The sequence below is a fragment of the Pyrgilauda ruficollis genome, unplaced genomic scaffold, assembly GCF_017590135.1.
Source record: "Pyrgilauda ruficollis isolate IOZ18807 unplaced genomic scaffold, ASM1759013v1 scaffold13, whole genome shotgun sequence".
In the NCBI taxonomy this organism is placed as follows: Eukaryota; Metazoa; Chordata; class Aves; order Passeriformes; family Passeridae; genus Pyrgilauda; species Pyrgilauda ruficollis.
The window spans coordinates 2,959,956-2,983,481 of NW_024511432.1; the positions used below are offsets into that span (position 1 = coordinate 2,959,956).

Sequence of the window (23,526 nt, forward strand, 5' to 3'; positions counted from 1 at the left end):
ATGGAGAACATACACACAGCAAAGTCCATTAGCTTGCACGTAGCACACCCATCTCACCATGATCTCGTTTGTGAAGAACACGTGGTCAGCTGGGAATTCGTACTGACCTGTTGATGAATTCCTCATAACAGGAATAAATGGCAGCTAAGCAGACAGCTACAAGATTTGGCAGGACCCTGGGATGTGGGCATTGTCCTGTTGGACCATGCATGCTGGAAAACAAAAAACAAGATGATCTCATTGCGAGGAAGGTTTCTGTGGGCAAAACCAGTCAGACAGAACGAGGTGACAGACCTGGATAGGCATCCTTGGGGGATCTTCAGAAGGGCCATAACAGAGACATATTTTAACGCTGTAAATCCAATGGCCCTACTTATGAACAAGGGTAAGCTGAATCATCAATTTAATTCATGTGGTATCCCTAAAGTCCTCCCAAAATCTCACACTTGAGTGAGCATGATGCGCTTCAAAGTTAATTTGAATCATTCTGCAGAGACTTTGAGCCTAAATGTATATGAGGAACATACACACACAGCAAAGTCCATTAGCTTGCAGTGAGGAATTAGAAAACCCCAGACTTATCTGAGAACTAGCATTTTGAAAAAGAGACTTCAGCAACACATCCTGAGGGACTTGATTAATTTGCTGTTTGCCAATACCAAGAAGCACCAGCCACTGTTAACAGCCAGTAAAGCAGGGCTGGGAGAAGTAACACACCAAAAGCATGGACACAGGATTGGAAATACACCATAAATGAAATGTAACTAACCTGTGAATAAACTTCTTCACCACCTCCATTCCAGCATTCAGCTCATTCAAAGACAGAATGTACTCCTGAGTAAAGAGGCGCAACCGAGGGCACTTCCCAAAATCCTGTCCAAGAAGGAGAGACTCGGTGAAGATGGTGACTGTACATCAAAACTCAGGGTTTTCAAAGGAAACCAGCTCAAACACAACTGAATTCACACTGCTATTATGCTGACAAGCTTCAAGAGAAGAGCATCGCTGCACACTGAAGTGATGTTCTCCCACTAATGACAGCATTTCCAATCTCTTCTTTCCTTTACACACACTTTGAAAACAAAGTATTATAAGTATTAAAGTATTTCATTATGCATTCTGTATAATGAAACAACTAAGAAACCAAAAAAAATCTCACCTATACTTACATTTGTTTTGCACTTTTCACTTAATATTTTTATTTTGAAATACATTTTTTGTTTGGCGATTTTGCTTCCACTCCTAACTGCAGGTTTTTAGAAATAAAACTCAAGAAATATTATATTTCCATGTTTGGCATGAGTATCTATCCCGGTTTTAGAGAAAATCATTTTGACATGCTATCAATGTGCAATCAAGTACAAAACCAGAGATCAGTTTTTTCTCCACGGATTTTACTCCAGCTATGCTGTGAATTTGACAGGTGAGCTCAAGAGTCACTTTCTTTAAATCCTGCAGTCAGAGAGGCACCTGCTAACTGAAATCCTGCGTCTCCTCACAACACCTGCTATTTTTAGATGTGAAAGGAGTAAATTCTGCTGTCTGGTGAGTGCTATTCCACAGCACATTTCCTCACATTTACACAGGTGTAACCTTATTACACAGGTGTTGCAGAACTACAGAGCTGAATTTCCAAGTGGGGAACAAGGTCCACTGAGGACAAACAAGCACTCCCAGCTATTCCCCCAGCAGCTGCCTGTGGAAGTTATCCTGGAAAAAATACACGGCAACTGAAATGTTAAAGAAATGCCACAAATGGTAATGAACTAGTGGTGGTCTGTAAAGGGGATGATAAACTCCCAGAGCACTGAAACTTTCTGTTAACTCATTTTGGTTTCAGGCACTTCTGTAGCACAACCTGTATTAATACCTGGTAAGAGAAAATGACCAAAAACTTGAAAACAAGCTGAGGCTGCACAATGTCTCCTTCAAGCCCTAAATGTCACTGCTGGTACTGAATTGCTGCCTGGTAACTTCACCCAGCAAAGGGACTGGGGGCAATTCCACATCATTACAATTAACATCATTAAACTTTTAACAGGCTCCTTCTGGCAGCTGCAAACACACTTGATCCAGGAGACCATGTGTGCTTCACAGAACATTTGATTAATTTCATGAACATGCCTTGCAAGACAGCTTTTGCAACTGCAATTTGCTTATGAAAGTTTTCAGCCTGTCTAGGTGTCCTAACTAAGCTGGAATCAAAGTCCAAGAGATCATAAAGAGGATGTCATTGCTGACCTCTGTAAAATAAATATTTCTCTAGATGTAATATAATGCCCTATCACATACCAAGCACAGAACAACACACACCACCAATACTGTCTGCTCAAAAAAATAAAAAGAAAAAGAAAGAAGGGTTAATATTCAAACATTTGGGCTGAGTCTACAAACAGCTAAAACCCAAAGGTTTGAGAGGTTGCTGAGCACTCCTTAAATGACTCAGCACACAACAGCCTCCACTCCTGCATGTAACCAGTATTATCACCAAGACAAAAACCTATCCTGATTCTTTTGAGGTGTTAAAATCAGAGATAAACGAGACACTCTTCCCCTGTTTTATAGGTAGAAAATTACGGAACAAAACTTGTTGGGAATTTTCAAAGGCTCCAGAACAAGCTGGAGGCAAAGGTGGGAAGAGCCAGCTCAGTCTCCTGCCCCAAGGACTGCACGGGGCCTCCTGAGGTGATGAAGTTTAGTGTCCCTCTAAAGAGTAACTTTATTTATGTGCACACACACACACATTCTCTAAAGCACTATTCAGTACAGAAGTCCCCAGAGGGTGGTAAAGTGCCCAAATCCACTCCAATTAATACCTGACACCATAAATTCTCCAACTACACACTGCGGTACAGACATGTTGATTTTCAATCTGCAAATGTTAAGTATGGTAAATATACCCAATTCTCTGAAGCTAACCAAATACAAGCATTACACTATGCATTTAGATTTTATTTGAGACCCCTCAAGAGCTCTGGATGCTTTAAAAAATCAGTCTGGAATCCAAGAATAACATTTACAGAATATTTCACTGAACACTACAGAATATTCAAAAATGTTTACATGTCTGAATAGTACTGGCATAAAGCCAGGAATATGACCTTTTTGCCATCTTGGGCTTTCTACCTAGTTCTGTAAACTCAGGGAGATAAATAATAAGATTGGAAAAATAAGAAATATGAACTGTTTTCTACTGGGTTCATGTTAATCACAGCATGACAATGGATGGTCTCTAAAATTATATGTTAGTGAAAAGAAGTTGATTATGAAGTTATAAAGGTTCAGCCTTGAGATCACAGCCAAATCAACAGCCTTAAATATTGTATTTTATTTATTTGTTATTCTTTGCCACTGCATTGTGAAGTAAGGCTTCTTCATGTAACTTCAAAACATTTGCAGGAAACTTAATATGCCACAAAAGCTGGAGAGCTGGTAAATACCCCAGACCTCTATTAGGAAAGGAATATGGATCATGTAAGCATATTTTCAGAGTTTGGGGGAGAGAAATCTGGTCTACAGGGTGGAAAGCCAAGCAGGGCATTAATTTCAAATACTGACAAGGAACTGATCAGCAATGAGAAGGAAATCTGGGTAAGAACAGCCATAAAATGACAGAGTACCTAAATGCTGTAATGATAAGGAAGAATAGCAGTAGAAAAGTATAACAATATTCAGGAAACTGAGGTAAGAACACACTGGACATGGCCTAAAGAAAAATGGAAACCAAGAGGGCTGGTGGTGTCTTACAGAAAAAGTGTTGAGGGCCCAGTTCAAATGAACAAAGTCCCCATTCTGCTTTTGTTATTTATTTGATTTTAAACGGTTTTAACTGCAAGGATGGCATGCAGGGAGTAAATAAGGAGCCAAGGGCCAGGTGGGAAAGTGCTGGAGCTGCATATGCTGCCAAAAGAAACATCCCTCAAAACATGGCTTTGCTTAGATGCTTTTGAGGATCCCACTGAAAGCTTATTAGCTCTGCACTGATGAAGTAACACAAAATTACACGCAGCATTCACACTCTGGAGGGCAGATTTAGATACAACAGGCATGACAGGCAACAGAGCAGCTGCTGATCACAAAAGGTGTGGCAGTAAAACCTCCCCAAGCTGCTGGAGCTCCCGTGGCACGAGCACTCACCATGTTGTGTTTGAGGATCCTCTGCACCACTGGGGTGAACACCTCGATCACCACCATGGACCGCGGGCGCTCTCGGCAGTGCTGGAAGAGCAACGGGTCATGTTGTGAGCTGCAGCACTCCTGGAGATGGGTGTCCCCTGGCTCCACACCCCATACATGGATTACCCCAAGATTATCAAGATCCAAGGGCTAAATTAATCTTTCCTGAGATTAAGGCACTCGTAACACTGCTCGTTCCTATGGATTTGGTGGCATCTAGTAGAAGATTCCCATGGGAGCTCACAAACTGCAAATTCCCTTCCTTGTCCCCCATTCTTCCCAAAACTCACTGCAATGTACCATTTTGGGGTCTTATTGCCAAAAGTTTTAAAAGGAAAGAGGCTGGGGACAGGAAGATATGATCCCACAGACAGTGTAATGCCACAAACCTCCTTTCTCTGGGATCCAGCCCAAAAACCTGTGGTGGATCTTGGAAGGTACCAACAACTCACTCTCCCATCACAGGATGAAATATATAATCATAATGTATCAGTCAGAGTAATTTAGGTTGGGAAAGACCTCTGAAAGTCATCTGGTCCAACCTCCTGCTCAAGACAAGATAAATTCTCCTTCTCATTATTGCCCTGTCCACTTCTGCTCTGGGAAGTCCATAACCTGTTTCCCTTCCTTCAACTGTACACATCCCATTGCACACATTTACAGACAACTGGGTGCCCATCTCTGAGAAAGATTAAAGGATCAAAAAATCTCAAATCAGGAATAAAAATGCATCAAGTCTGAGGCTAATGATGATGTAAGAGTGCTTATAAAAATGTAAGTCAGAGGAGTTTCTGTAACTTGACTCAGTTTCTGTAGGAAGAAGCTTCTGTAGGAAGAATAAATCTGGATGGGAATTACAAGCAGCATCCAGGATGTTTGATAAATGCATACCCAAACATCAGCAAGCAAATTTAACCAGACTCAAAACTGAAACACAAACAGGCCTCAAGGAACAGCAGTATTTTTAAATCCACAAGGTCTGCAATCCAAGGTACTCCAAAGTTTATGGATAAAGGATACAAAATGCAGCACAAGCCTGGATTTACCAGAAAAGAGGATGAATCCTTATGATCTTCCCACTGCCATTACCCAATGACCAGATACCATAAGGGCTGAGTTATACACACCTGAACAAAGTGGCTGCAGTGATTTCTGCACTAACTAAACACAGCATGCAGTAGGACACCTCTTGTACCCAGACTGAGGTGTGGGAGTCTCAAAATTTTAACTCTCACACAGTATCAGGACAAAACACTCTGATACACTAAGCATATGATGGTATTTATCATCATGGTGCTGTTCACCATCCCAGTATCATTGCTTGGACCAAAAACTGAACTCAATCTGGGCAGGAGGTAAAAAGTTACAGAAAAAAAACAACCCCCCAATCAAAGAACTACAGTCACAGTCAACTATGAGATTCCAGAAAGCAAAGCTCTTCTGATACCTTGCAGAAGAATTCACAGAGGTCAGGAGGAGGATGGTTGTTTTCCAGCAAAGGTGCAATTGCCTTTAAAGAGAAACGGAGAAAAAGCAGAAAAATTGAATTTCAAGGTGTTATGGTTTGAGTATTAACCTACGACACAAGGCAGCAACTGGAAAAAGCATATTGCAGGGAAGTATTTTTCTTGGGGGCATAAAAGCTCACTTTTAGAAAAGGACAAAACCATCAATAGAGAAATTAGAGGTGGACCATGCGTTAATTTTACAAGTAAGCTCAAGCACACCTCGTCTATGAATCCTCAGAAAAAGTCTGCTTTTAACTACATCAGTGTAAATATGTAAAACAGGCAAAGGAGTGCACTATTTATAATGGTTTAAATGGAAAAGGGAGCAGACCTTTTTGCTTTAGGATGTAATAAAGCAAGGATGAATCTGGCTCGTTGTTTCAGTTAGAACATTTCCTTAAAAGAAAAAAACTGAACACTACCACACAGACATATCCTTTGTGAAGGAGTTCAAGCTCTATTTTTTTTGTAAGAGCTCACTAAAAGCTACCTAGCACTGCTCTTACCTGGGAAGACACTATTTATCAAATTTAAGCATCTAACTTGGTAAAAGCTGAGATCAACCATTCCTTTGTCGCTGCACAAACCAATGTGCTTATCCTGGTTAAACACACTGGAGGTCATACCTGCCACTGAGGGGGTAATGAACTTATGCTGCTGTTGCTTCCTTTGTAAACTAGAAAATGGTACCAGAATAATATATTCTGTGTGGTGGTGCCTTCAGGCTTTTCCACTCTTCAGTTACAGGGATTCCCAGTACCCATTTCAATGTAAAACACTAAACACAGCAGCCAGGACATTTTGTATTAAGCAAATGAACACCGGATATTTTATCTGGATGGCACCTGGGGTTTTACTAAGGCTTTGCTCTGGGGTTTTTGCTCTCCCTCTCATCTCCTTACTCAGCCCTGTGAGTCTGCTTGCAGCAGCTGTGTTTTCACAGAGGTCAAGATTAGTGTGAATTTTAACAACGAAACCCAAGGAAACTGCAAAGCTCTGTTTGGTTACATGTCAGAACTACGATACCCATTAGCATGTGCCATCCTTCTGCAACTGCTCACTCCTCCTCTGGTGGTGGCCCAGCCACAGGGCACTGAAGGAGAACATAACCCCATCCAGTGAGCCCAGAACATCTTTGTTCCCCATCCTACATCTGAGTTCAAGGTCTTTCCTGAACCCATCTTTGGGATTGTTTGCTTTAGGGTATCAACAACAGAGACGGTCACAGGTTATGGCTCTGCCTCTGTGGTCAGTGTGGAAGACCGACAGCCTGACAGGAACTTTTCCTGGGTTTTCCTCACGAGTGCAATGGCCAGAAGCAGCCACGTGCTGTGCCACGTGTGGCCCCATCCCGAGCAGGAAGGGATTGGTTGGGATATTGATCTGCCCCAGCACCATCCAGAGAAGGAAAGCTGGTCCCATCTGCATGGGCAAGCACTGTGTACTTTCCACATGCTACATAAACACACGCTATTAGCAATTCTTTCCAGGAATAGCCCAGGTTATCTGGGTAATGGCAGTGAGCTCTGAATGCCCAGGAACTGCCAGCTCCTTAATGGCTTGGGCACAACCTGCACGAGGGCAGGACTTGGACTGAAGAAGCCATCACCCAGAACAGAGCAGTAACACAGCCTGAAAGGACCTTTGGAGGCCACCTGGCCCAAGTTCCCTGCTCACAGCAGGGCCACCTCTCATGTTTTATTTAAAAATCCTTCCCCTAGTTGTAACTGGGTGCCTGAACTACCCTTGGCACTAGAGATAAACGAAAGTTATAGCAAAGAAAAGTAAATGCTACTTCAGAAACTTCTCTCAGTGGCTGATTCCAGCTAAAAGGGTACCTTAAACAGCAGTTAAACACAATTAACACCTACTAGCAGCCACCTGCCACCTTGTCATTTTGCAGAAAGAGTCACAGAGATGTGATACAATCAGGTGGTGGTGAGGCTCTAGATTAGATTACTGTGAAAATCTCCTGGAAATTGCCAGAAAATTAAATTAAATCACAGTGATGAGGAACCAAGTTCCACTTCTCTGATAAACTGTTGAGATCTTATACTTTGTTTCACAAGCAACAGAGCTGCCATTTGATTCGCTGATTTCTATGTCTAAATAAATGTGACCTGCAAAAAAGAAAAAAGTTGAAGAGGATATTTTTACAAATAAGTTAGCAGGGAGTTAAACTGGAATGACAGAAGAGCAATCCCTTGCTCACATACCCTCAGCAATGGAGACATTCTGTATATGGTAGCAAGAGACCCTCAGGAAACTACTCAGCCTAAGGGTTTTATAGGGCACATCTGGAAATGATGGGGTTTGACTATTTAAAGTACACATACAGATATGGATATTGCTGTGCTGCCTCCTAAGGAGGCCCTTTGGAGAGACTGTTAACACTCAGCATGCTGTGCTCTCTCACACAGACTGATGAGAAAGCTTTATTGTAATTCATCTGTGAAACAAGAATAGAGAAATGACAAAGCCACAGAAAAAATAGACAAATGGTTTTCATTCCTGCCTAAGCTCAGCAGCACTGGTGGAAAGGCTTTCACATTTGCCCTACTTCACTGAGGCAGAGACAGGCACTAAGAGAACTGTTATCAAACAATATAGATTTGTCCTCAGCTTTTGACAGAAAGATACTCACCACAATAATGCTCTCATGGTCTTGAGTGGTTAAGTTGTTGTTCTGAAAGAGTTGAATAGAAGAAAGATGAGTGAACGAAGAGCACCCTTGAGTTGGTACATCAGCACACACAGTCCTCAGCCACCACCAGACACAAGAAGAAAGGCTCAAGACTCAATTGCTTATTTTCTGAATAAAAACCATGGCATTAAAATCATTCTCCTAAAGGAGGTGGCACAGTGCCTGCTGAGGACTGGTGCAAGCCTTCACTGCTCCTTCAGCTCAGCACACAAACACCAGCATGCCAGAGGTCTCAATCCTCTCTTTCAAGTTGAGAAAGTAAAGCCAGTAATACATTCCTTTAAAATGCTTTCTTAGCACAAACTGTAAGTCTTTACAAAAAATATTAAAAGGATTGTTGTGGTGGGTCTTTTTTGTGGCCAGTTTTCCCAAAATTCTTTCTTTAAACATGGTACCAGGAAAAGCCAATAAATTGACTGCAAGTCACTTATACTACCACCTAAGCAGAAGAGTTAGCTCTGTGCTTTTTCAGCAGCATGATCCATCCAGAGGTTACAATGGTGTGAGTTGCTAAGATTTTTTACTATTGCAAGAAAAAATAGTGGATTTTTTTGTTTATATCAAATCCTTCTGCTATCACATCAGAACAAAGACAAGAAAAGCCTGCTTGGCATTACATTTCCTGTCCATTAAAAGTTAAATATTTGAAATAGATATTATAGGAGGAGAGAGAACTCTGAAGAAAAACACTTTTCTTTACCAGATTTAGTAAAAATAAAATAGCTACACAAATAATTTATTAGGGTGTGTGTATATATATTGGTACAAAACTTACTGGTCATGGAAGCAAAGCAAATGGAATAGGAGTCAAAGGGAGCTTAACCACTGACTTAAGTCACAGGAGTTAAACCCACGTAAATTTACCGTAGATTATTAAAAAAACCAAAGAAACAAAAAACCAACCAACCAAAAAAACCAAACCAACAAACACAACATAAATAGGGCTTGTTTTTTTTCTAGAAATCTACATAAGATGGGTCAAATTTTCCTTCTCCCCAGCAAGTGCAAACTCCACTCAAGTGAGCAGAAGTCACGAGCAGACTCGCAGGCAGAATTTTGACAGCCCGAGTTAAAATAAAACCCACCCCCAAACTTTTAACTGTTTGTCTCTCATCTGAGAGACACAGGAGCCCTGCTGAGGTACCTCTGAGAGCAGCTTGGAGACGATCTCCAGGGGTGCCTGGTGGATGGAGTCGTCCTGCAGCGGGGACGTCAGCGCCATGTCCACCAGCGTCCGGATCTCCTTCAGCACCACCTCCCAGCGGCTGGGGTTACTCAGCACCTTCTTGTACTTGTAAATCTTCTTCTGCAAGACACGTGAAAAGGGCCACACTGACACCACCATAAACCCCCTGAATGCAGCTGGGCTTCCTACTGCCCAAGGGGGCTGCTTGGTATGTCCGGTTTTGCCTTTTCTTGTGGCTGAAAAGCTGAACTTGAAACATTTAAATGGACAAGAAAACCTTTTATGTCTAAACCAGTTTCTTCTGTGGAAGCAATGAGAAACCATGATTCTTTTCTTTTCAAAATGAGTTTTTTAACTCCAGAGCATCTTTCTTTCAATCATCTCCTCTTGCAAACACCTTCCTCAGGCTAACAACAGATACTTGCTATTGAACTGTCTCTAAAGCTTAAGGTCTTTTCAAGAGACTCATTAAGCAAGGGAGGAGAGAGAGAGAGGCCATTAAAATATCACTCTTCTAGATCCCTTATTCTGAATGTGAATTCATATTCAGAATTCATTTAAATTTTACCAAAGCAAAAAAAAAAATCTCATAGACCATCTTCTGTCTTGAAAGAGCCTGAAAAGTCATGATGTCACCCTCCAAATCTTCCACACAACAGCATTTCCACTCTCAAGAACAGCATGCCTGATTGCCTAACCCCATCTGCCCCAGTTCCCCGCATGCCCCTGACCATGTCCAAGCTATTTCATTAACTGTCCCACCTACAGACCAGCTGGATAAGCAGAGGACAACTCTTACTCCTCAGCAGCCATGTGACCACAAACTACTGGAACAGAAGCTGCTTTATATTATGAAAAGCAATCTTTAGAGAAAACCCACCCACCCAAATTCCCAGAGGTGGCTTGGTGGCACTCTACAAGCTCAAGGAAATGATGATGAGTGTTCAACCATCACATCTGAAAACAACATGAGGGGCACAGGAGAGGCAGGAGGGGCTCTGAAGAGCGTGGAGGCAGTGCCAGAGGCAGGGAAGGAGCTCTGCACTGAGGGACAGCAACTGCCAGGACCCCACTTGTGTTTAGCTCACACTCCCCTCTCTGCACAGCCTGGTACTCTGCAAAAAGGGATGTTGAGAAGTCTGGACACATGCTCAGGTTTATTTAACAGCACTGTTTGGGCCCTCATGTTTACGTGAAAACATCGGAGTTTTGCACTAAAAATGAACCTTACATTCCTCAGCAGCATTTCCATGAAAATCACATAAACTGCCCATTTTGTGCAGCCTTGCCGACTGCAGCTGCACGTTTTGGGCTGTACATGAGTGTAACACAGGCAGGGATTCTGCAAAGGGCCTGTGTGCTTTGTTTGCCTTCGGAGCTCTGTGGCTCCTGGCATTTCCCCCGTGCTGGCCCAGGGCAGCCCCAGCAGGAACCATCTGACCACGCTGGCTCTCTGCTTATCAGCCACTTCCTTCCCACCCTGGAGCAGATCCACTGCTCAGCAGCAAACAGTCACCTCTGAACCCCCACCTGAAACACCAGAGAAGAGAACAATGCAGAAAAATGCAGATTTCATATGCACTGGGTTTGTCAGCATTGTTAGAGAGGGGACAGGAGAGTGGCACTAGGCTGACACGCCAAGACGGATAAAGCAATCCAATTATCTTTTTAATTAAATTCATGCCAAGTACAAAAGCACACTGGCAGTCTAGTTCACACTTCCAGTGCATTTTAAGCCACTGAAAAGCTAAAGGAACATAAAAATATGCTGCAGACATTATCAAATGTGGCTGGGATTTCAAAACTGCACAAAAATCTTTGTTCTTCTGAGCTCCTTGGGACAGAGAGAATCCAACAGTGATTTTAAGCAACCAGCACTACTTCTACATTACAGATTTCCTGGACTCTTTAGGAAACTTCAATCAGAGAATCTAATTTCTCTTATTCAGGTAGTGCCTTTATTTAGGATCTTTTTGTTAGACCCACTCCAGCACTAAATTTAAGTCAACCAGATGTTTTTTTAACTGGAAATAACTCCCTTCTGACTATTTAGACAGTGTTTAAACTGGAAACAACAACTTTCTGATTAATTGAGGACACCAAACCAAGCTGGCTCAAGAGATACAATTTCCAATGCTGAAACCTATTCCTTGCCCCTGTACTGTGAAGAAGCCAAAGCAGAATTAGAAGCTGACAAAATGTGGGGACAGTGGGAGGATGAGAGTTAGACCACTGGGTTATTGCATCCCTGCCTCTCTGGGCTGCCCCTTTTTGGTGAGTTACAGCTCATTTTCAGAGCAGCTCCTTCAGCCTAAGGGGAAGCTGCTGAAGGGAACTCTTGCCCAACAGGACGCTGCTCAGACAACTCCACCACAAATATCCTTCTTTTGCTGTCAAATCCAGTCTTGCTTGGAGTCAGGGAGGAGGAAGGGAGTTTTTCTTTCCCTTTTAGAGATTTCCATTAAAAGTCAGAATTCTGATGATGCTGACGTACATCAGAGGGAAGAGAGCAGGAGCTTCACCCGCTGCCATGCAGGGAAGACCAACCAAAGCTCCTGCAGGGCAGGCAGGGACTCAAAGGGAGCACCAGGGGAGGGCCACCTTTGCAGACACAAAGAGCCTGCTGCAAGCACAGAATCCAAATTTATCAGTGTGTGCTTCATGTTTCCAGCACAAATGATTGAGTGGCACTGACAGACTGAGCTGCAGCCTGCAAACAGCATTACAGGAGTCTTGAATGATGGTGGGAAAGCAGCAGAAAATAAATAAATAAATAGAGGAGCCATCCCCAAGAGGGTTGAACTCTGCTGTCCTGAACCTTTGGCCATGGTTACAGCGCTGTTTTTCTCAGCAGAATGCTTTTCACTGTTGAGCGCCTTGCTGAAAGCCTCAATTAAAGCCTGAAACCTATCAGTGGGTTACAGAAGCAATTTGCTGTGTCTCAGCAAGCACTTAGAAACACTGAGCCATCTGCTCCATTCTACCTGTGCTGGCTCCAGAGCAGGGAGCAACAATCACTCACCAGCTGAAAAACAAAGCTGCCTGGTAAAGACCCACATGGAGAACAAGAATGTCAGCCCAGGAGTTCACTCCCCCTGGGTGCAGGTGCAAAAGATGCCTTCAAGTTGCTGAAATAGTTCACACAACGTTTATCATTAATAGCCTGAACAAGAGAAATACCAGGATAGGAATCCAGCTTCTAGGGGGATTTCACTAAAAGCTCCTGTGAAAATTTATGTGAGTGAAAATAAGATATGCCAGCTTGGAATTTGACCCTTCTAGTTACTGACCAGCCAGAGCCACACAGCCAGTGTCACTCCAAAATCTCACCATGCTGACTTTAAATGCAAAACCACTGAATTTATTAAGTACCCAGAAGAAGCAGAATGAGGAGAATAAGTGACATGACAGGACATTCATTCTCAAATCACTCTAATTAATTAAGTCTTGCAGAAACTCCAAGACCTAAGTCTCAATCCTCTTTTACAGGAGGAAAGAACTGAAGTCCATGTATGAAAAATTACTTTTCTAGAGTTATTAAGCTAGGAAATGTGACAAAAATCTATAAGCAGTCATTTTTACCATCAGTGCTCAAAAGCCTTTGAACACTGCTGTGAACAGAAAGTTCAAGAGAGCCTAGGAAACTTTCAGCTTTTTTCAAGTAAGATCTTCATATATTTTTCTATCCCATAATAGCCTCATCTTATAGCCCTTGCTCATACACCACTTTCTTGGACAAAAATGATAATACTGATGTAGTCAACAGCTAAGAAAAATGGACTCTAATGCACAAATCAGCCAGCACGGAACATTTGCCTTGTTCAGCCCTAGCAAGACCTTTCATGTTAGGAACATCTTAAAGCAGCCACCACACCTGATCCAAAAAGGGAAAAATGAAGTTAGCCTTTTTGATGACAAAATTTCATCCTTGCTTTGCCACTGCCAGCCAGAGAACATTCTGTACTCTCAGGTACCTGTCTTCCCATCAGCAAATACTATTTCATTATATAAAGAAAATTAATGGCCATCCCTAATGCTGAAGAGCCTGCTAAATTCTAGCTCTCTTCCCCCTTTACCACACGCAGCCTGCAAAGGATTGCTTGAGTCTTTAGCAGGGAGGCTCCTGCAGGAACGGGACAGGCTGGAGCTCCTGCACGAACGGGACAGGATGGAGCTCCTGCAGGAACGGGACAGGATGGAGCTCCTACAGGAATGGGACAGGCTGGAGCTCCTGCAGGAACGGGACAGGCTGCAGCTCCTGCAGGAATGGGATAGGATGGAGCTCCTGCAGGAACGGGACAGGATGGAGCTCATGGAGGAATGGGACAGGCTGCAGCTTCTGCAGGAATGGGACAGGCTGCAGCTCCTGCAGGAACGGGACAGGCTGCAGCTCCTGCAGGAATGGGATAGGATGGAGCTCCTGCAGGAACGGGAGCTGCCATGGAGGGCTGTGGGTGCCAGCAATTGTTTATTTCTTGCTGAGCAACGAGAGCAGCTCCAGCAAGAGGGAAAAGGTCAGGCTCCCGCACAAAGGTTCCCCCAGCTCATTGCGGGGACGGGTGACACGGGCTAGTGTTACACTTGATGTTGACAGTGCTTATGTAAAATGGAGGTGCCTCTTGCTAGATGCAAATCTGCAGAGATAAAAACAACACCGAGAGCAGACTCTGGAAAGGTTTTCTCCACTGCAGCAGAACATTTTGTTCAAACGCTGCGTAACAAGGAACAGGAAGAGTTGCTGGCCATGTCCAACACACATGTTGGCCTGTTCTACAAAGGCCAGGTGCACCATGTATTCTACAGCATCACCTGCTAGCATTTTGACCTTTAACTCATTATCTTCATGAAAACAAAGAGGGCTTGGCATCCTAAAAGTCGGCCACACCCATATTCTGCTTTTAATATTAGCAGGTATCACTTACTTCACGGTATTCTGAAAAATACCTAAGGTTAACTTGCTGCTTATACAATTTTCCCTGCTAGTCAGAGATGGACTTAAATCACCAGCTGAATCCTCTGAAAGCTTTTGGAACTATATTCCTCCCTGCAACACTTACCAATATGAAAAAAAAAAAAGAAACTTACCTGAAATTACTAAAGCTATACAAAGTCCCAATCCAGCCGAAGGGCTGGGGCTGGGATGAGATTATGGAAACTTTTCTAAATCAGGGACTTCAAACTGCTCATGCTGCAGTAATCAAACTCTTCCTGACCTTCTGTAAGTTCTGTACAGAAAGACTAATGTGCTGCTCTCTAAAACAGAGATATGCTGCAAAACAGCAGCAGCAAACTTTTGCTCTCCACCATTCTCTCAGGTCACAGATTTTTCTGCATATTTCATTCTACCCGGTGCAAAATGCTGAAGTGCATCAAGTTCTCTGCTTCAGTTGTTTCTCTGAATACAATTGCCTTGGTCGAGGCTCACTTCCCCATAAATTCCTTGCCACAGGCCAGAGAAATGGAGGAAAATATTATAGGATAAGCTCTTCTGATTTTCACCCAGTTAAGGTCTAAATAACACTTTGTTTTTCGTCAACTCGGATAAAAAGGATCCTGGTAAAATCACCATTATTTATTACACTGAGACTGGCACCTGTGAATCTACGGCCTGAGTAAATACACCCAGTGACATTCTCTGCCCTGAGCAGCTCGCAGTCTCGATGATTAAAAGCAAGAAGGAGAGAAAGAGCAAGAAAACCAAGGTGATTTCTTTGAAGTCATATGGCAAGCCAGGAAGAGAGCAGAACTGAGGTGTTCTGACCCTCAGACCTCCAAGGCAATTCCTGGATCCTGGTACCCTGAGGAGAAAACACCACTGGCAGGCACTGTGCCTTCAGCAACTTGAATGTTGATACCCTGTTGCTGTGCTTTCCCATCTCACCATCTCTGGTCACCACCTTTTTCAGTCTGATTCACCTGGTTTTTTCCACCAGTGCCTGCCACCTTGCTCCAGATCTCACTAAGCCAGGCAAGAACCCCCCAAGGCTCAGGTCAGCACCGTTTCAGAGATGCCAGAACGCCCAAGGCTCAGGTCAGCACCGTTCCAGAGCTGCCAGAACGCCCAAGGCTCAGGTCAGCACCGTTCCAGAGCTGCCAGAATGCCCAAAGCTCAGGTCAGCACCGTTCCAGAGCTGCCAGAACGCCCAAAGCTCAGGTCAGCACTGTTTCAGAGATGCCAGAACCCCCAAGGCTCAGGTCAGCACTATTCCAGAGCTGCCAGAACCCCCAAGGCTCAGGTCAGCACCGTTCCAGAGCTGCCAGAACGCACAAGGCTCAGGTCAGCACCGTTCCAGCGCTGCCAGAGTTCAGTGGGTTCAGCAGGCGGTGACGTGGGTTCAGCTGTTACTGATGCACGAGCTGGAACAGCCACACAGACACTTCCCCCAAGCACAGCATTTGTCCTTTGCTCAGGTACCACTGGGACAGTACCACTGCAGAGGAAAAGAATGCTGAAATAAACACAATTTTAAAAGCATGGATCAGAGACAAAACGCATTCCTGTTTGAACCAAGAGAAGCGCAAAGTGGACATGGGACAAAGGGGGGTGACAGGGCAGGCTCCTCAGTCGCCTTTCAGCATGACACTGGGCAGCTGTGACATTAATGCATTGCTCCCAAAGCATATTATAGACCTTATCTACATATATATGTGTGTGTATATATACATATATATCCTTCTCCTTTGCACACAGCTGTCAACTGACTGCCCACCCTTCTGGGCTTCTGCTCTCTGATATGCTCAACACCGCTGCAAAGAGATCCCTCAGTAACAACAGGGAATGAGAGGATGGAACAGGAAGGATATTTTATCCAAGCGAAAGGAAGAAAAATTAAACCATTAAATTAATGAGCTCCACTGAAGACGAACCTGTATGCAAAGGCAGTGTGTGTGTTTCTCCAAAAACTGAAAGCAACTCAAAAATTGTGGCTTCCTTCTAGCCTCCCTAAGCAGGGAGGGAAGAGGTCATCCTTGCAGACCTCCCCACCACCAAGCAAAGAAACTGGGCTTTGTTTCTGCTGGTGCCTTGTCTTCCCTCGAATCCCTGCACAGCCCTTGAGTCTCTGTAAGACGCAGAACACAGCTGGTCGAGCCAAACCCAGCTCTACCTCATTTCTGCATCTGAGATGCTGTAAACCCAGCTAGAAAACGCAAAAAGCCAACGGTGGCTCCAGCTGCACTTTGCCTGGGCTGATGTGGTTACTCTTGTAATCAGACCTGTCCACAGGGGAGACATTTTTTGGCATGGCCGACGCTGATGCATTCCCCGAAACCCTCCATCCCTGCTTCCATTTCCTTTTGGCAAACGTTCCCATTCTTCAGGCCCCAGTTCCAGCACCAGCTTTACACTTCAGGTTGGCAAAACATCAGCTTTCATCCTGCACACAGCAACTGCTGTTCCGTATTTTTGGTATCAGAGCCAAGCTGGGGTTTGTTTTTAATGTTGCTTTGGCTATGCGGAATTTCACTATGACTGCAGATACTCCAGCAGAAGCACAAGCCACTCCCTGCTTGCAAAAAGCATTAGTAGAGACAAGGCTGGTATCTTGGGTTGAAAATTCCATGTGACATTTCCCCAAATGAAGAAATATTCTAAAATATCTTGCCCATGAGCATTTGGGTGTTTTGGTTTGGTTTTTTTTTTCACTACACAGAAGTCACGCAACATTTTTTCCTCCTTATCTTGGGCAGGAGAACAAACTTCAAAACAGTTTATCAACACAATTGTCCCAGACATACAGGAAAGGTTTGCCCTAACTGCAGGCTGGGGAGTAGGAAGTTTACAAACCCTGAGTTACTTAAATATCTTCTGCAGAATGAGTGAGAAAAACTCTCATAGAGACACACACAACAGGGCAGGAGCCAGACACCCTGCTCGAGCTACAGGACTTGAACAGCCTCTGACTCACTAGGGAAGGTCTCAAACATGTTCAGACACAACTGCCTCCTCCTCTTGCAGGACCTCACTGCTCCCTGCAGCAGCTTTGGCCCTTTTCTCCAGAGCAGCAAATGCCCCACACTGTCTGTACATCAGGATCTCAGTGTTCTGGGAAAACCCACTGTTTCCAGAGAGGTGGGAGTCTGATCTGCTCCTGTATCTGCAGCATGACCCAGAGTCAAAAAATAATGTCTGATGCAAATAAAATTAAAAAAAAAAAAAAAAAAAAAAGACTACTAGAAAAAAGCAGGAATATGTGTACCATACACACTTCACACTTTCTGAAGCCTTCAGTGGACTAACTGCTTTGAGTGCATAGGGGCAAAAAAGTAGTATTTAATAACTAAAGCACAGCAGACAGTGTGACTGTGGATTTTGACATGCAGCAAACAGAGCACAGATGACACAAGGCACTGTGACAATAAGTACCATCTAGGTGTGGTCCTTGCTGTGTGTTTTTCTGTGCAGAGATCTACAGTTACTGACTAGATTATGAAGTGCCTCTGACACCCAGCTGAACTGATCCAGGCTCCTAATTCCTTCTATCTTCATGCCCTTTATGTTGTACACATGATGGCTGTGTCTGTGGAGCCTTGGCATCCACCAGCTCCCAGCCCGTGGTGGGAATAAATGACTTGGCCACTGCAGAGAAAAGATACTGTGTAGGAAAAAAAAAAAGGAGCAGGCACAATCTTATCATCACTGCACTTTGACCGGGTCTGGCAGAGCACAAAGCTGTGCACAAGGCCACCATGGAGCACAGCCAGGCATACCTGCTGTGCAGAGCCCCCCCGCCCGGGCACTGCACCCTTCAGATCCCACTCGGGCACGAGAGAGATGGTGATCACCGGGAAAACAGGACGTGGTGGCCTCATCTGCAAGGCTGCACAGCACATGCCAGCAATTCCAGGCATGTGAGAAGCCTGATCGGAAGAGCTCGCCACCTGAGAAACCACCTCCAACTGGGAGTAAGCAGCTACTATCGCTACACATTGTAGTAACTGCTAACAAAAGATAACCTCAGAAAGATAATCTATCCCCCTTTCATTTTTCTGGGAAATTCCAATAAGCTGAGGTAGCACCAAGTAGTACACAAAGCAATTATTTCTTCCCAGATATGCAAAATGGATTGAAAAGCCACGTCACCCCTTTTCTTTATTACTCTCTACTGCTGGCAGTGGACATCCTCAGCTTTTTCTGCTCTCCTCCCCTCTCACCAGTCAGCAAAACCTTCCAAATGGACGTTTACCCACCTGTTTCACTTTCTCCTCCTTGGCAAATGTATTATTTTGCTGATTTTCTAGCTCCTCAACACCATAAATGGCTTTGAAATTGGCTTCTCTCTTGTGCACCTGCATCATCAATGTCGTCAGCAAGAGAGATGTGCACGGCTCAAGGAACATGTTTGTGTCAGAAAGCTGCTGCAGAGCCTTAGGGAGAGCAGGGACTGGATGCTGATGTGATGCTTGCAAGCATCTTAAAAGGGACTTCAAAAAAGCAGAGTATTTCTTTATGGGCTTTGGAGCACTGAATTTTCCAGTTGCTCACAGGGAGATGCCCAATTTCACAGCAGCATTTGCACTGGAAACATTCCCATCACTTTGTTCCATGTTTTTACATTGCATCTTATTGTGCCACATCAGCACAAACCCCCAAACCTCCTGCAACTGTTCAGCCTACCAAAATGCCCCTGGATCTCTGCAATTTCCTTGTTTTCCTTCTCCTTTGTACTGCGTGATGTGCAAGACTGAACGAAGACTCACAGCTTTCTGATCCCAAGACTCAAATCCTTGCTGAGAACCAGAGATCACTGGGGTGCTCCCAGAACCACTGCCCACCTCATGTTCAGAATCACTCACAACATCCCTGTTGTCCTTGATGGATCTTTCCTCTGGTCACACAACCTAATCCAGTATTCTCATCTTAAATAAGACAGTAAAGAGCACCAGAGACCAGGAGATGGGAAATAGCTGCAATGCAATGGCTTCTGAATGAAGAGAAGGGAATGAAGGATATACTGGCTTCTGGATACTTTTTTTTCTAATTTTAAAACCATCAGTGTTCTAGGAAACAAAGACAAGGAGCTGTGACAGACAAGATGAACATGAGGGTTATAGCAAGGGTTAGGGCAGATGACACAGGCTGTGACACTTGCTTTACAGTTTTCTTTGGTATTAGCAGCAATTTTATTATCCCCTAATACATTATGTATACTATAATGTAAGGACAAAACTGTGCAAGAAATGACAGAGAAATTTAAAACAACACCTAGATCCCCTTTGCTCCTTCAGGGTCATGGAGGTCTTCTAACACCAAGAGTTCTCATAAGATCCAGAATGCAGAACTGGGCCCCATGGCAGCAGCTTAACAAGGCACTTAGCATGTGTCATCTCCCAGAGTTAGGTTTTCACACCCAATGCATCATGTGAGGAGGATAATTACACTCCTGGGAAAGCCTACCAGTCTTGTCCTGTCTCCACAAGAGAGCTCCTAAAACCAGATTTTTCTGCAGCCAGAAACCTGAACAAGAGAATAATTTTGGTGCAGCTCCATATTATGACAGCTATAGATGAGAAGCTGCAATTTGGTGAAATTCTTGGCCACCATGACCTCAAAATCCTGAACTGCAAAGAATTAGTCATAAGGTCAGCCCTGGAATAATGCGGAGGAGCAATTCACTGGCAAAAAAACCTGAGGATCCCTCTTGGCCAGCAGCTCAGCATTCCTGAGAAACAACATATTCCAGCAATTGTATCTGCTCCTCTTCAGAGCTGAGACCTAAGCACACAATAACAAGCTGACCTGTTTATTCAGCTGTTTTTGACACCCCTCTATCTTCAGACCTAATATTAGTTTGAATAGGATAGCATCCAAGTCTAGAGGGGAAAATTTAGAGCTGGTCCTGACTTAGCTAAAGCAAGATAGAAAATAACTATCTAGTTTCTACTCAAATTTCACCACCAGGCCATTAATTGGCTTGAGTTCCGCCTCCTTAAAAAAGGCCATTTTGGCAATACAGGAGGCAGCCAGGGGTGCCCAAAGCTCGTGTGCCTATGGCTGGATGAGGGCAGGGCAGCTCAGAGCAGCAGCTCAGATCCAGGCTGGCACCCCAGCGTGCTGCCGAGAGCCTCCTTGGGCTGGACAAAGTGCTGTGCTGACACGGATATGCAGCTCCCAGATTTGAAGTGATTCATGTGAAGCCAACACAGAGCACAGCCCGTGCTCAGCTGCCGCTGCTGCAGATGTACCTTCTGGGAGGAACCTGCTCCAGTGGCCCCCCAGAAAGAGTGAGGTATTTTCCCAGTGCAAAGGCAGTTCAAGCTTTAAAAAAAAAAAAACAAAACTAGCCACTCCACCTGTTCCAGTTCTTAAAACATTACCAGCATTTCATAAATGAATAAAAGAAAAAACTTTCTGTCAACCATCTTGTCTGTTTTTCATCTATTCATTTCCACCTCCCAAGTGAGATCTGTGCCTTTCTGCTGTGGCAGCACAGCTACCTCTAGCAAAATGAGATCCCAGAAACAGAAAACAAGGCCAAGAATTTTCAAGTGACTTCTGATAACAGATGGCCTGAGACTGTCAAACTTGTGCTGGAAAATGAGGGAGGCAACAGACTTCATGTGCTCATGAAGCTACCTCAAGCCAAAAAGAAAGCAAAAAAAAGACAAAAAGACATCCCCCCCAACTTAACTACAAAAAAAATAAATGTTCTAGAAATAGAAGGCTGTTAAGTATGACAAGATTTCCATTATGTTGTTCCTGAATTTGCAATGAGGTTTTTCTGATAACAGACAGGGTGGTCTTATCAATCACCAGATGAATAGCAGGCACACACAGCTGCATTTCATGTTACCTTTCATACAGAAAAGAACAAACCATGACAGCAAACATCAACTTCACCATGAGAAGAGTAATCAAAAACTGAAAAACGGTCTCACTATGTTCACCAGAATGGTATCAGTTTGAGCTGTCTCACTTCTTGGCAACAGAGATCCATTTACACACCCCTTGGACCCCACATCTGTCCCCTACAAAGTCTGGCCTAGAACAGCACCATGATGCAGAAGAAAGGCAGGATATCTTAAATAATAAGATATGATCATGATCTCCCATAACTGGTAGCCAAGCATTTCAGAGGAAGAGTGTAACCACCAGCCAAAAGGTTGTGGGCTGCCTTTTATCTGTCCAAGCAATAAACCTGCTTGTCCAACACTAGTGTGTCATCAAAGCTCACAATGCTCCCAAAATGCTGGGGCTGTGAAAGGCAAAACCTAATTCCACGTATTTGGTTCCCATCATTCTATCATTGACTTGCATATAGACACAAAAGGAAAAAGAAAGAAAGGGAAAAAAAACACATTGTTGGCCTAATTGTATCATAATTATTTATTGTTTTACCTCAAAGTAAAAGAAAATTAAAACTTCTCTGTTCTGTGAAAATGCCTCAGTGTTTCAGTTAAAGAAAGCAAAGAAACAGTTACAGTTTTGTGTGCTGGGTAACCATCAAGGAGAGGCCTGAAGTCCAGAATTACCACTCCAAAGAACTGCTGAGCTCTTAAATAGAATTTTCACTATGCAATCGAGCACAGGACTATGGAATTGTCACAGGGTACCAAATCTTTCTCTCTCAGATCATAAATTAGGTCACTAAACACACTGGCCCTTTTAATTATATCCACTGTGATTTCTTCCCAGATCTCAGAGTTTTAAGGCAAGATTTACTGAGATTTAAGGCTGTAAATTTCTTTAATGTAATCATTTAAATTCTATATAACCCCCACTCCTGTATCAGCACTATTTTTAATCATTACCATAGTGACAAAGCCGTAAAGGTGCTTTACACAATGAAGGCTTTACCACACTTTCAAGAACAGTTGCTCTTAACTTATTATTTTGCAGTTTTAAATTTCAAAGAAGAGTAACTCACTCTGAACATTAACCACTTGATACAAAACCTGATACTCACCCATGGCTATTGCATAAAAAATACTAATTAACAAGAAATTCCTAACCTGGTCACAGTGAAGCCCAGAGAGCATATCATCATTTAGGTCAAGTATGACTTTATTTGACAGTCAATCCCTTTGCAATTAATAGGGCTGCTTGTGCATGGAAGTATCTGTTTCCTGAACACACAGATAGAACAATCCCTATGAGAACCAGGGAAGTATTAATCCAAAATTAAAGTTTCTGAACAAAGGCCAACATCGCTTGTTTTAATATTCAATGCAAAACGTTTGCAAATCCCAAATGACAACATTGTTCCAGTTTCCTAATTCATGGGATTCAAAACATGGGGTCTGGGTTGAAAATGAATTTTAAAACAAAAGGTAATGTGACTGTTGGCTGCAGGTCAGGGGTGTGCACGTATGCTGGGCTGTAGAGCACAGACAGCAGGATGGGGAGGGGGCTGCTCCCCTCAGCCCAGCACTGCTGGGTCCTGTGCCAGGTTTGGGGCTTCACAGGCTCTCAGCAGCCTCCTGCCACCTCAAAGTAAGCCCTGGACTGCATGAGGACAAGTGTGGCGTGGGTGGAGAGAGGACCAGATGATGTTCAAAGGTCCCTTCCAACCTAAACAATCCTACAATTAACACATTTGCACTGTCCCTGCTAAGAGATGTGTAAACTCCCTAACCAAGCAGCAGTACTCATTAGGGGACACATGGGCACTGGTAAAAAGCATCAGTGGGAAAGACAAGGTACAGGCAAGCCTTTCTATAAGATCCAGGTCAGAAGCACACAGAGCTTAGTTTGAGTCATGTTTCTTGCTTTCCTGAAGACCTGGCTCTGTTCTGTGTTGTGTCAATTCAGGACATTCCCCCAAAGGCTGTCAACTGACATGTTTGACTGCTGCATCACCCAGCTGACCAGAAAACACGAGCAACTCACCCCACAATGAGGGCAGTGTGCAGGGCTTACTATCAAGCATGATAAAAAATGCAACATGCCCTGCATGAACTTAGGTGAATTCCCACTAAAAAAAATGTAAATCTATACCTGTACTCCTGGGGGA

At 43.7% G+C, this 23,526-nt stretch overlaps 1 protein-coding gene across 1 annotated transcript in view; it reads right to left on the reverse strand.

The window, feature by feature from the left end:
• Positions 1-23,526, reverse strand: part of LOC121348867 (c-Maf inducing protein) — a 131,592-nt gene that overhangs the window by 26,002 nt on the left and 82,064 nt on the right. Inside the window, exons 4-9 of the mRNA XM_041458833.1 lie at positions 9,533-9,694; positions 8,329-8,370; positions 5,624-5,686; positions 4,138-4,218; positions 770-873; positions 108-212 (exon numbers count right to left, since the gene is read on the reverse strand). Coding sequence (XP_041314767.1) covers positions 108-212; positions 770-873; positions 4,138-4,218; positions 5,624-5,686; positions 8,329-8,370; positions 9,533-9,694 — 557 coding nt within the window. The remainder of the gene's footprint in view (positions 1-107; positions 213-769; positions 874-4,137; positions 4,219-5,623; positions 5,687-8,328; positions 8,371-9,532; positions 9,695-23,526) is intronic.